This window comes from Stomoxys calcitrans, chromosome 4 (genome assembly GCF_963082655.1).
Source record: "Stomoxys calcitrans chromosome 4, idStoCalc2.1, whole genome shotgun sequence".
Taxonomy (NCBI): Eukaryota; Metazoa; Arthropoda; class Insecta; order Diptera; family Muscidae; genus Stomoxys; species Stomoxys calcitrans.
This window is the reverse complement of record NC_081555.1, coordinates 153,978,080-153,992,843: the sequence shown is the minus strand read 5'-3', so window position 1 is coordinate 153,992,843 and position 14,764 is coordinate 153,978,080. Positions and strand designations below refer to the sequence as shown.

The 14,764-nt window shown below is 40.2% G+C and overlaps 1 protein-coding gene across 1 annotated transcript; it reads right to left on the bottom strand.

The window, feature by feature from the left end:
• Nucleotides 1-603: 603 nt before the first annotated feature.
• On the bottom strand, nucleotides 604-6,916 carry LOC106088038 (luciferin 4-monooxygenase). The gene is made up of 3 exons (XM_059368086.1): nucleotides 6,503-6,916; nucleotides 993-1,993; nucleotides 604-926 (listed from the first exon to the last, which is right to left on the bottom strand). Exons 1-3 carry the CDS (start codon nucleotides 6,858-6,860, stop codon nucleotides 615-617), a joined length of 1,671 nt encoding a protein of 556 aa, XP_059224069.1. The 5' UTR covers nucleotides 6,861-6,916; the 3' UTR covers nucleotides 604-614.
• Nucleotides 6,917-14,764: the final 7,848 nt, after the last annotated feature.

Here is a 14,764-nt window from a genome sequence, read left to right as displayed (position 1 = left end):
CAATTTTTAAAGGCTGTAGAGTGATTACAACAGACGGACGGACAGACCGATAGACGGACAGATGGACAGACACACGGACATCGTTAAATCATCTTTGAATTTTATGACGATCCGAAATGTATATACTTTGTAGGTTCGGAAATTTATATTTCGATGTGTCGCAAACGAAATGACTAAATGAATACACGGGTATAACGACAAGCTATGGTCAAAAAGGCGACGACAAAATTTGTTAATTTTCCTGCAACAATTTATTTTGAAACTCAACGACCCAAAGCAAAAATTTGTTGTTGGTGCTCTTCAACAACAATGATTTGAATGCAAACACATAAAATCAACAACAATATAATCCGTAAGGAAATCGAAAAACCATATAAACAACCAGTGAGAGTGACAAAGAAAGCAGCAGTAAACAAACGAGAACAAACACTGCGAGCACCATGCATGTGCTTGCCTTGCTGCACATTCGATGTAGCGGATAGTTTAATTTTCTTTGCTTTCTTTTTTTTCGGTGTATATTTATATCGAAGATGTAGGGTTTTATATAGTCGGCATCGCCCCTCCTTTGCCTTACCATACTTGTTTTTATTATAAAAAGTATACTTAGAGATTATTCAGTTTTGTTTACTTAAAGCTAATTTTTTCAATGCCACTCGATCTATTTTGCCACATGTTGTCAAGGGTACAGAATCAACATAGTGGATGTGCTGAATAATGGCCAATTGTTTGGGATTCAGTTCCACACTCAGGGTATCCCTTATTTTCCTGGACATTTCCTCATGCGTTAGGGAAACATTTGAGTTGAGTACAACAAAAAGGGAACCAATTTCATTGACATCCTCCGGAGTTACTTTATAACTAGCTAAGCGGGCCACATAGATTTCCGGTAGATTGATAAGAGAATATTCTAAGGAATTGGGTATAATCTAAAATAAAAATTTAAAAAAAAATTTTTAAAAATATTTTTTATGTTAAAATGTTTATCTTCTCACCAACTCTCCATTTGCTCTTATGAGGTCCTTGTATCTGGCCAAAATATGCAATTTGTGCTGATCATCCATCAGGCCATAATCACCATTAATAAAAAATCCTTGTTTATTGTAATAAGGCTTATTGTCTATGGCCAAATATCCCTTCAGTGGAAATGGGGGCCTCACGGCAATTTGCCCAGCTTGATTGGGACCCAATGGCTGGCAATCATCATCCAATATTTGTAGTTCGTATCCCGGCAAGGGCTTTCCACCATTTATAAGCTCATCAATGCAAATGCAAGAACTCATTTCTGTCATGCCATATGATTGAAAAGTTCGGGCATTCACTGCCAAACGTCTGGCCATTTCCAATACAATCTTCGAGGGTGGTTCTCCTCCCAACTGTATCAGCTTAAGGCTAGCTAAACTTGCCACATCGTTGGGATCCATTTGCAAAATTATTTCATAGAATATGGAGGGTGCCACAAATATATGCGTTACATCGCTATTGCGTAAAAGTTCAAATCCATATTTGCCGGTGGGAGCGCCACACGAACTTACACGTTTCAAACCAAATAGCATGGACTGAAGCAGCACCGCAACCTGGCTAATCCAACGCAAAGGACTAAAGGAAAAGACCACTGCACTGGAATTCAAAGCAGTCAATGGCTCATAGTTCAGTTCATTATCCCACCATATGCAGATGCCATGGCTTAGAAGGGCATGGGTGATTTGAACTACTTTTGGTATGCCAGTGGAACCGGATGTCAGAGCCAGTATGCCAACTTCCTCTTGAGTGTTGTGGATTTTAACACTTTCGAAATTTGAAAAATCTATGTTAGCTTGTGGTGGCTTGAGGAGGTCATCATGAATATTTGTCAGCTGTCTGCTATCGATGGCTAGTAGCTGGGGCAGTTTGTCAAGATGAACACATTCAAGGCTTGCTTCGATATTCGACAGATATTTCTCTTCGTAGAATACAATTGAAGGGTGAACTATATCAAACAGCTGGGCCTGGGATACTGTAAAGGGAATTTTTTGAGGATTTTGAATTTGTAAATAATAACAAGTAAAAGCGTGCTAAGTTCGGCCGGGCCGAATCTTATATACCCTCCACCATGGATCGCACTTGTCGAGTTCTTTTCCCGGCATCTCTTCTTAGGCAAAAAAGGATATAAGAAAAAATTTGCTTTGCCATTAGAGCGATATCAAGCTATGGTTCGGTTTGGACCAGAATTAAATATGTTGGAGACCTGTGTAAAATGTCAGCCAATTCGAATAAGAATTGCGCCCTTGGGGGGCTCAAGAAGTAAACTAGAGAGATCGATTTAAATGGGAGCTGTATCGGGCTATAGACCGATTCAGACCATAATAAACACGTATGTTGATGGTCATGAGAGAATCCATCGTACAATATTTCAGGCAAATCGGCTAACAATTGCGACCTCTAGAGGCTCAAAAAGTCAAAATCCCAGATCGGTTTATATAGCAGCTATATCAGGTTATGAACCGATTTGAACCTTATTTGGCACAGTTGTTGAAAGTCATAATAAAATGCGTCATGCAAAATTTCAGCTAAATCGGATAGGAATTGCGACCTATAGAGGCTCAAGAAGTCAAGATCGCCGATCGGTTTATATGGCAGCTATATCAGGTTATGGACCGATTTGAACCATACTTTGCACAGTTGTTGGATATCATAATAATATACTAGGTGCAAAATTTCATTCAAATCGGATAAGATTTGCGCACTGTAGAGGATGAAGAAGTCAAGACCCAAGATCGGTTTATATGGCGGCTATATCGGGTTATAGACCGATTTGAACCATACTTAACACAATTGGTGGATATCATTACAAAACACGTCATGCAAAATTTCATTCCAATCGGATAAGAATTGCGCACTCTAGAGGCTCAAGAAGTCAAGACCCAAGATCGGTTGATATGGCAGCTATATGAGGTTATGGAATGATTTGAACCATACTTGGCACAGTTGTTGGATATCATAACAAAACACGTCGTGCAAAATTGGATTCCAATCGGATGAGAATTGCGCACTCTAGAGGCCCAAGAAGTCAAGACCCAAGATCGGTTGATATGGCAGCTATATGAGGTTATGGAATGATTTGAACCATACTTGGCACAGTTGTTGGATATCATAACAAAACACGTCGTGCAAAATTGCATTCCAATCGGATGAGAATTGCGTACTCTAGAGGCTCAAGAAGTCAAGACCCAAGATAGGTTTATATGGCAGCTATGTCAAAACATGGACCGATTTGAACCATACTTGGCAAAGTTATTGGATATCATAACAAAACACGTCGTGCAAAATTGCATTCCAATCGGATGAGAATTGCGTACTCTAGAGGCTCAAGAAGTCAAGACCCAAGATATGTTTATATGGCAGCTATATCAGGTTATGGACCGATTTGAACGTGGTCAACGGGGGCAAAGTAACAGAAATTAGCACTACTTCCAATCCCATGAGGTGTGGCACACAACCTTTCTATAGACGCCCCCCACCAAATGGCTGTATAGACCTATCACGACAATATTTTCAGAAAAAATTTTCAGCGGTGGATTTCCCCTCCTAATGCTGGCAACATTTGTGAGGTACTATGCCATGTGAAACTTCTCTCTAAAGAGGTGTAGCACTGCGGCACGCCGTTCGGACTCGGCTATAAAAAGGAGGCCCCTTATCATTGAGCTTAAACTTGAATCGGACTGAACTCATTGATATATGAGAAGTTTGCCCCTGTCCCTTAGTGGAATGTTCATGGGCAAAATTTGCATTTGGTCTCGCCAGGATTCGAACATAGGCGTTCAGCGTCATAGGCGGACATGCTATCCTCTGCGCTACGGTGGCCTCCTGGTATTTGGGAGTAGAGCACGAAATTTATGCCCACTTTCGGAACCAAGTTTCTGGGAGTCAACATCATACCCTATCCCACAAACAACCACCCCCTCCCAAAATCCCCATTATAGGGTCCAAATTAAGTTTTTGTAGCCTCCACCATAGGATGGGGTATACTTATTTCGTCACTCCCTATGTAACACTTCGAAATATTCGTCCCAGACCCCATAAAGTAGATATATTCGTGATCGCCATGACATTTTAAGTCGATCTTGTCATATCCGTCCGTCTGTCCGTACGGCCGTCTGTCCGTCCGTCCGTTCGTTGAAAGCACCCTTATTTTCGAAGGAATAAAGCTAGGCGCTTGAAATTTTGCACAAATACTTGTTACTGACGTAGCTCGGTTGGGATTGTAAATGGGCCATATCGGTCCAGGTTTTGATATAGCTGCCATATAAACCGATCTTGGGTCTTGAGTTCTTGAGCCAATAAAGGTCACAATTCTCATCAGATTTGGCTGAAATTTAGCAGGAAGTGTTTTGGTATCACTTCCAATAACTGTCCTATGTATGGTTTAGATCAGTCCATAACCTGATATAGCTGCCATATGAACCGATCTTGGATCTTGACTTCTTGAGCCTCTAGAGGGCGCAATTCTTATCCGATTTGACTGAAATTTTGCACGTTATGTTTTGGTATCACTTTCAATAACCTGATATAGCTGCCACATATATCGGATCTTGGATCTTGACTTCTTGAGCCTCTAGAGGGCGCAATTCTTATCCGATTTGACTGAAATTTTGCACGTTATGTTTTGGTATCACTTTCAATAACTGGGCTGATTATGGTTCAAATCAGTTCATAACCTGATATAGCTGCCATATAAACCGATCGTGGGTATTGTCTACTTGAGCCGCTAGAGGGCGCAATTATTATCTGATTTGGCTGAAATTGAGCATGAAGTAATTTGTTATGACTTTCAACAACTGCGATAAATATGGATCAAATTGGTATATAACCTCATGTAGCTGCCATATAAACCGATCTGGCAACTTGACTTCTTGAGCCTCTAGAGGGCGCAATTCCTATTCGATTTTGTTGAAATTTTGTACGACGGCTTTTCCCATGACCTTGAACATGCGTGTTCAATTTGGTCTTAATCGATCTATAGCCTCATACAGCTGCCACATAAACCGATCTCCCCATTATGCTTCTTGATCCCCTACAAAGCGCAATTCCTAACCGTATGAGCTGAAATATAACCCAATGACTTCTACTATGGTCTTCAATATTCAATTGACTTATGGTACGAATAGGACTATAACTTGATATATCTCCAATAGCATACAAATTCTTATCCATTATTCTTTGTCTAAAAAGAGATAACGCGCAAAGAACTGGAAAATGCGATTCATGGTGGATGGCATATAAGATTCGTCCTGGCCGAACTTTGGACGATATATATCGGGTTATGGACCGTTTCGGACTATTCTTGGTTTGGATATTGGAGACAATAGTAGAAGTCTTCAGGAAAGATTTCAGCCCAATCGAATAATATCAGTTTATAGACCGATTCAGATCATATTCGGCACATATTTTGTAAGTTATAGGAGAATTCGTTGTAGCCAAATCGGATGAGAATTGCGCCTTCTAGAAGCTCAAGAGGTATAATCGGGAGATCGGTTTAGATATCAGCATTTGGAACGAATAAGACGTATTTGAACACCATTACAATTTGGGGCAGTGGAGTTCGATGTTAATAGTTCTTAGGGTCCACCCGCAAATCGGACATACATAAATGCTGACTTTTGGGGATTAGAAGATTAGAAAACGAATTTGTGCTATATTAGGTTGTGAACCAATTTAGACCATTCTTGGCACAGTTGTTGAAAGCCATAACCAAACACCTTATACAAAATTTCAGCTAAATCGGATAATAATTGCGCCCTCTAGAGGCTCAAGAAGTCAAGATCGAAGATCGGTTTATATGGCAGCTATATCAGATTATGCACCGATTTGAACCATAATCAGTGTAGGTGATGGAAGCTGTAACGAAACACTTCAAACAAAAATTGGGTCAAATGGGATATGAATTGCCCCGTCTAGAGACTCATGAAGTCAAGTTCCAATATAGGTTTATATGGCAGCTATATCAAAATATGGACCGATATGGCCCATTAAAGAAAGTATTGGGTTGCCCAAAAAGTAATTGCGGATTTTTTAAAAGAAAGTAAATGCATTTTTAATAAAACTTAGAATGGACTTTAACCAAATATACTTTTTTTTACACTTTTTTTCTAAAGCAAGCTAAATGTAACAGCTGATAAGTGACAGAAGAAAGAATGCAATTACAGAGTCACAAGCTGTGAAAAAATTTGTCAACGCCGACTATATGAAAAATCCGCAATTACTTTTTGGGCAACGCAATATTTGTGCAAAATTTCAAGCGCCTGGGTATATTTCTTTGAAAGTTAGCGTGCTTTCGACAGACGGACGGACATGGCTAAATGAACTAAGAATATCACATACTGTATTAGGTCTCAGATGAATATTTCGATGTTTAGCAAAGGTAATGACGAAACTAGTATACCCCCCCATCCTTTGATGGAGGGTATAAAAATGCTATTTTCAATATTTTTTTCATCTCAACACTATAAGGCCTTCATATTCTTACCATGATCCAAGTGAACTTCACAGAAGTAAGGCACAGCACCCACTAAAATGCATCCCAATGTCAACACTGACACCCATTCATTGTTCATGGTATATAGGGCAATGGCATCGCCCTTTTTTATACCCATACGCCTTAGATTCAAAGCGATGACAATTGACTGTTCGTAAACTTCTTTGGCTGTTTTACTTAGATCTTTGTCATAGAAATAATCGATTACTTTATTCGAATCAATTGAGCGCATAGTTTTCAAGAATTGTTCACCCAAAGGAATTTTGGTCAAATCCTCATAGGGATAGTTAACCGATTTCCATATTTTAGTTTCCGGACTAAAAACAATTTTTAGATATTCTTCCGACATTTTGTGTTTATTTTTTTAACTTTCGCTCCCACAAACGTTCTTCTATGTTGAAGAATGCTAAGTAACTGATATTGTCATCGTTTGTCATGTCATATAGTCATTTGTAGTGACCAATCAACAAAAAATTAACTGATAACACTTAACTAATCTACAGTGCACTGTACACCACTGCAGTGGTGACAAAAATTTACTTTTGGCCGACCATTGCAGAATATTTATATCACTTGTACAAATTGGAATTGATTTCCCAGCGCCTTGGTCTTCAGCGCTCCTTTTGCAATCTCTGACCCCCAGTTTCGAGATGACTTTCATTATTTGGTCTTACCATCGGAGTTTTGATCTTCCTCTTTTGTGTATTCCATTATGGTCACCTTCAAAAGTCTTCTTGTCTGGAACTTCTTCATTCATTCTGACAACACAGTGGTAATGATAAGTATGCCCAAAAGATTGGTTTTCATAGAAAACTATATGGAACAAATAAAAACGGGCTAAGCTAAGCTGGGCAAAATCTGGTGTACCCACCACCATGGATTCCATGCACAATTTACCACTATTAACTCAGTTTTTATCCAATTATTTTGTAAAAATTTAATCGGGTATTGGTTGATGCTTCTATGGTTGCAAATTTACCCATGAATATTCCTATCAGCAACTGGGGCAAACTTCTCAAATATCACTGAGAGCTGTCCGATTCAAGTTTTAAGCTCAATGATAGGGGGCCTCCTTTTTATAGCCGAATTCGAACGGCGTGCCGCAGTGCGACACCTCTTTAGGGGGAAGTTTTAACATGGCATAGTACCTCACAAGTGTCGTCAGCCCTTGGAGGAGATAGGTTGGGTTAGGTTGAAAAGAGGGTGCAGATATTAATCCGCCCCATGCCACTATGGACATACATCTTAGCCAGTAATCGGCTTGTTTGTGCTCTCTTAAAACTATGGAGGGGATAACCAACGCTGAAAAATTTTCTTTAGGTGTTCTCGCCAGGATTCGAACCCAGACATTCAGCGTCATAGAAGTGCAATCTGTAAAAAGGTTGGTATGGGGCCTAGATACAAATCTGGACCGATATGGCCCATTTAAAATCCCCTACGACATACATCTATGAAAAGTATTTGGGTAAAATTTCCAGAGGATGTCTTTATTGCACCGCTACCGTAATTTGCTCAGACGGACGGTAGGACATGGTTAAATCAACTCAGAATGTCAAGTTGATTAAGAATATACCTCCTCTATATGGTGGTCGATCAATATTTCGAGGTGTTAAAAACTAAAGCAAACATCGAAAATTCCGACCAGACACTGCACGATAGCTGGAGCTTGGAAAGCTGCAAACACAAGAGATGGCAACAGCATACTCCACTCGACTCATCCAACTGCTTGATGAAAGCACTCTTTCTCCTGATGATGTAACAGCGCAGTTGCACATCATTGTCCACTGCATGGAAAATGCCGCGAAATCCGTATTTGGTTACCAGAAGCCTCGCCAAGAATCCCATGGCACGACCAAAGTGCTACTGAAGCCAAGAATGAGGCATGTAGAGCAACCCGGCAATCAGTAGCAACGCGCCAAATGAAGGAGAGGTATTAGGGAAAAAGGAGAGAGGAGAAATCCTCCATTCCGAAGAAAGAAAGACGTGAGGGGAATTGAGATAAACATTAATTAAAAGAAAAAAAGCAATGGCTTTGGTGCAGGCACATCCTCCTGCAGAGACAAAGAAGGAAATATGGTAACTGATACAGATAGTGTGCTTGGGATTTAAAAAAAAACATTTCTTCCAGCTGTTAGTGTTCGATAATGATGGCGGCGAAGAGGCAGTGAACCGACCGAAGAACAACAAGGCTGCAGGAGCCGATGGCTTGTCAGCTAAACTGTTTAGACACGCTGGTAAGACGTATGCAACAGCTCATCTACTTGAGCTGGCTAGAAAGAACGCATACTCCATGATTGAAACCTCAGCATACTAAGTTCCGTACACAAGTAAGGAGAATCTGCCAACTACAGAAGGATAGGCCTCCTCCCCATAGCACACTCGATACTCTCGAGTGTACTGTGTGAAAGATTGAAATTTAGAATCAATGATAATGGTAAATCCATCATAGACCAGATATTCACATTGCGCTATATCTTGGAGAAAAAACCCGAGAAGGACGAGTCAACTCTCAGTTTGGAAGTCAAAATATGTGAACCAAGTAAAAATGTGCTAAGTTCGGCCGGGCCCAATATTGGGAACCCACCTCCATGAATTCTGCTAACAATTTTATTTTGCAAACCAGCGAAAGTTAAAACTTCTAGGAACCGAACAATGACGATCGAGAGACCGGACCGGATATCAGGTTATATAAATCATTGTATAACCTGATATCCGGTATTCACCAAGTCCGATCCGATATCCGGACCGTACTTGGCGCAATTTTTAATAGTCGTAACAGAACACGGCATGCAAAATTCGGCCAAATCGGACAAAATTTCAAACTTGTAAGGGATCAAGAAGTCTAATCGAGAGATCGGTTTCTATGGGAGCTATATCAGGTTATAGACCGGTTTGGATAGTTCTTGACGCAGTTATTGGAAATCATAACAGAACACTACATGCGAAATTTACGGCTTGTAAGGACTCAAGAAGTCAAAGAGGGAGATCGGTTTATATGGAAGTTGTATCAGATCCTGAACCGATACGGACCGTACTTGACACAGTTGTAAGAAGTCATTTTGAGACACTACATGCCAAAGTTCAACCGAATCGAACAAAAATCCGATCTAAGGGCTCGAAAAGTCAAATCGGGAGATCAGTTTATATGGAAGCTATATCAGCTTAACGACCGATTTGGACCGTACTGTCACAGTTGTTGAAAGTCATAACAGATCACTACATGCAAATTTTCAACTAAATCGGACAAAAATTACGACTTTGAGTGCTCAAGAAGTCAAGACCCAAGATCGGTTTATATGGCAGCTATATTAGGTTATGGACCGATTTGAACCATACTTATCACAGTTTTTGGAAGTTATAACGAAACACGTTATGTAAAATGTCAGCCAAATCGGATATGAATTGCGCCATCTAGAGGCTCTAGAAATCAAGACCGAAGGTTGGTTTATATGGCAGCAATCAACCGATTTAGACCATACTTGGCACAGTTTTTGGAAGTAATACCACGTGCAATATTTCAGCCAAATCGGATGAAAATTGCGTCCTCTAGCAGCTCAAGAAGTCAAGACTCAAGATAGGTTTATATGACAGCTATACAAAACTTGGGTCATTTACAATCCCAACCGACCTACACTAATGGGAAATATTTGTGCACAATTTCAAGCGCCTAACTTTACTCCTTCGAAAGTTAGCGTGCTTTCGACCGACGGACAGACATGGCCATATCGACTTTATGGGGTCTTAGACGCAGCTTCTAGGAGCCCGTAGAAGACAAATTGGGGATTGGTATATATGGGAGCATATCAGGTTCTACAGATGGTTCAGGTTTCACAGATGGTGCATAATGACCCCGTGGTGAAAATAGGGTACTACATTTTTTGATATCTGAAGGGGGGGCGGACCCTCCCCCTTACCCTAATTTTCAGAAACGCCAGATCTCGGAGATGGATGGTGCTATTTAAGCTAAATTTTGTGTGCTCTCATATAGTACCCAAAAAATAAAAATTTGGTATCCAAATTTTGGATGGGGTACCTAGGGGGACTGCCCCATTCTAAAACCTACCAAACATATATTTAGGCCACTCACGACAATATGGGACTCAAATGAAAGGTATTTAGGATAAGAAAACGTTTCTGATATCCAATTGTCGGACCAGGTGTTAGGGGGACCACCCCAAGCCCCAAAACACCCCTAAATCGGACATATTTACCGACCATGACAATATGGGACTCAAATGAAAGGTATTTACGAGTAGAATACGAATCTGATATCCAAATGTGGGACCACGTTTCTGGGGTCCACCCCTTCCCGAAAACACCCCCCAAACAGGACTTATTTACTGACCATGGGAATATGGGAGCTGAAATAAAAGGTATTTGAATGTAGAATACGAATCTGATATCTAAATATGGGACCATGTGTTTGGGGGGCCGCCTCTCCCCAAAAAGATCCCCCAAAGGGGATAAATTTACGACCCTAGCAATATGGGGCTCAAATGAAAGGTCTTTGGGAGTAAAGCACGAATTTCATATCAATTTTCGGGAAAAGTGTCTATGGGGCCACGCCAAACCCACAACACCACCCAAGTAGTAAGTATTTTCTGACTATTGCAATATGAGGCTCAAATAAAAGGGTTTTTAAAGTGGAACACGAATCCGAAATATATTTTGAAGGCCAACTCACTGAGTGGCCGCCCATCCCCCAAAACACCCCCAAGATGATCATTTTTGCCGACTTTGGAAATATGGGGCTCAAATTAAAGGTATTTGGGAGTAGACCACGTATCTGATATCAACATTAGGGGCCAACTGTTTAGTGACATCCCACCACCATTACAACTCCCAAACAGGACGTATTTGCTCACCAAGACAATTTGGGTCTTAAAGAGTGTGGAACTGAATGTTTATAGCTTTTAGGGCCAATACCCCAAACCGGACATATTTGCTGAGGGCAACGGCAAAAAGTAATTGCGGATTTTTCATATCGTCGGCGTTGACAAATTTTTTCACAGCTTGTGACTCTGTAATTGCATTTTTTCTTCTGTCAGTTATCAGCTGTTACTTTTAGCTTGCTTTAGAAAAAAAGTGTAAAAAAAAGTATATTTGATTAAAGTTTATTCTAAGTTTTATTAAAAATGCATTTACTTTCTTTTAAAAAATCCGCAATTATTTTTTGGGCAACGCAATAGTTATATGAGAATAGAAAATAGAATAAACTGTTAGTCAAGCGATATTCTATTTTCGTAGCATGGTATTTCATTAAAAGCTCTTTAGTTATCAAAAATAAATATTCCAAGAAAATTTTGTTCCATATAAAGTAAAAGAAGCCGCAGCGGAGCGAGCCCGGGTCAGCTAGTAACTTATAAATAGAAATAGAAATTCGACAAGAAATAGAATTCGACTTTAATAGAAATTCGACAATATTTCAATAAAAAATATATAGTGTGGGGTATCCAAAGTTCAGTCTGGCAGAACTTAATGCCTTTTTACTTGTTATTTATTAAAGAGAATAAAGACCTCCCTGAAGCAGCTTTGTCCAAAGATTTTTTCCCCCATCACGTTTTACAGTATTGTATTGTGCGTACTCTGTTAGTTAATAGAATTGTCATGACAAAAGGTAGTACACAATCAGTGACTTGCAAGTTTTATGGGACATAGATTAATAACCTAGTGAACGTGAATTGATAAAAATCTCCGGTAATTAATAATTCTATTGAGTAATTATTTGAAAAAAAAAAATATTAAAAAAAAAAAATATTAAAAAAAAAATATTGATAAGAAAGTATTATCAACATTTTATTATTTGTATTGATTTATAAATTTTTTTCTTATACCCACCACCATAGGTTAGGGTGTATATTCATTAAGTCATTCCGTTTGACACATTGAAATATTCATTTCCCACCCTACAAAGCATATATATTTCGGATCGTGGCAAAATTCTAAGGCGATTTAACAATGTCCGTGTGTCTGTCCGTCCGTCTGCTGTAATCACTCTACAACCCTTAAAAATTGATATACTGAAAATTGAAATGAAAGTTATCATAGATGCGTCTTTTTGCTGCAGCCAGGTTAAGTTTTTGAACTGGCCAAATCGGACCATTTTGGGATATAGCTGCCATATAGGCCGATCTGCCGATAAAGGTTCTGAAGCCCATAAGCCCCTTTATTTATTACCCGATTTCACTGAAATTTGAACGGAAAGTTTTTTTAAACCTCCCGATATCTGACTCAAATATAGCTCAGATCGGACTGTATTTAGACTTAACTGTCATATAGACCAATCTGCTGATTAAGGGTTCGACCAATCTGCTGAATAAGGGTCTGCTGGTTCATATCGGGGAATATTTAGATATAACTGCTATAAAAACCGATCAGTTGTTTAAAGCCTCCCGATACTAACTTTACTTTATTTGGCTATGACAGAACATTTTTTCCACTAGCCGAACGTACAATAGCGTTCCAAGCGCCTCGATCTTCTGCTCTCATTCTAAAATCTCTGACACCAAGTTTCGAGGTGTCTCCCACAACTTGATCTTTCCATCGGGATTTTGGTCTTCCCGGTTTGCGTGTACCTCCGTGTTTGCCTTCAAAAGACTTCTTTGCTGGAGCTTCTTCATCCATTCTGGCAACATGACCTAGCCAACGCAGCCGTTGTATTTTGATGCGTGTAACTATGTCAACGTCGTCATACAGCTCGTGGTTCATACGTCGCCTATATTCTCCATTATCGCAAACTGGTCCATATATTTTACTAAGAATTTTTCTCTCAAATACTCCAAGCACTGCCTCATCTGCTTTTACAAGTAATCATGCTTCAGAACCACGGGTAGTATGAGTGTCTTGTATAGTGTAATCATCGTCTGTCGAGTGGTGGCCTTGTTTCTAAACTGCTTACTTAGTCCAAAGTAGCATCTGTTTGCCAGTATTATTCTTGCCTTAATCTCAAACCGGTGTCATTCGCTTCGGTTACGGCGGTGCCGAGGTAGATAAAGTTACTGACTATCTCAAAGTTGTGGTTCCCAACATTCTCCATTTTCTTTGTCAGCTCGGTTGTGCAAGGCATTTTGGGAGTTGAAACCATCCATTTCGTCTTATCTCCATTTACTGCCAGACCCATTTTCAATGACTCACTTTCGACTCCTTCAAAGGCAGCAGTTACTACTTCCGGTGCCCGACCTATGAAATCGATATCGTCGGCATAGGCGAGTAGCATGTGCTCTCTTGTGATTAGTGTGCCATGTCGATTCACATCTGCATCTCGTATAATCTTCTCCAGCAGGATATTAAAGATATCACACAATAGGCTGTCTCCTTGCCTGAAACCTCGTTTGTTATTAAATGGTTCGGAGAGATTCTTTCCTATTCTTACTGAGGAACGCATATCAGCAAGTGTCATCCTGCAGAGTCTGATTAATTTTGCAGGGTTACCAAACTCAGACATAGCTTGAAATACCTTTGAACGTAAAGTATCCAAGGCGACTTTGTAGTCAACGAGGAGATGGTAGATGTTGATTTGTCCTTCTCGGATCTTTTCCAGGATTTGGCGCAGTGTGAATATCTGGTCCAGGGTGGATTTACCAGGTCTAAAGCCACATTGATAAGACCCAATTATCTCATTTACTTTGGGTTTTAATTTTTCACAAAGTACGATTGAGAGTAACTTGTATGCGATGGGGGGGGGGGAGACTTATTCCTCTGTAGTTGGCACATTCCGTCTTGTCTCGTTTCTTGTGTACGGGACATAGTATGCTGAGGTTCCAATCATCGGGTATGCGTTCTTCTAGCCAGATTGCGCAGATAAGCTGATGCATTCGCCTTATCAGCGTGTCGCCTCCGGTCTTAAATAGTTTAGCGGATAACCCGTCGGCTCCTGCTGCCTAGCTGTTTTTTAGGCGGGTCACTACTACTTGGACCTCATGCTGACTCGAAGGTAAAAACTCTTTACCATCATCAGGGATTGGTTCTGCGGTATCCTCTTCGCCGTCAATGTCGGACACTAGCAGTTGGGTAAAATGTTCTTTCCTTATCCTCAGCATGTTATCTGTGTTAGTTACCAGATTTCCTTCTTTGTCTCTGCAGGTGCAGGTGCCTGCACCAAAGCCATCGGTTTTATGTTTAATTCTTTGGTAAAATTTCCGGACTTCATTCTGACTCCTGTACATCTCAATTCGCTCACACCCACGTCTTTCTATTTCCTCTTTTCTTTCTGCGGAATAGACGTTTTTCCTCTCTCCTTTTCTCCCGATACCT

Excerpts from the sequence above, each read along its gene's own strand:
- LOC106088038 (XM_059368086.1), bottom strand. The coding sequence starts at position 6,860 with ATGTCGGAAGAATATCTAAAAATTGTTTTTAGTCCGGAAACTAAAATA. Across the intron at positions 1,994-6,502 it reads TGAAGTTCACTTGGATCATG|TATCCCAGGCCCAGCTGTTT; the intron begins GTAAGAATATGA and ends TTCCCTTTACAG. Across the intron at positions 927-992 it reads TAAGAGCAAATGGAGAGTTG|ATTATACCCAATTCCTTAGA; the intron begins GTGAGAAGATAA and ends TTTTTATTTTAG.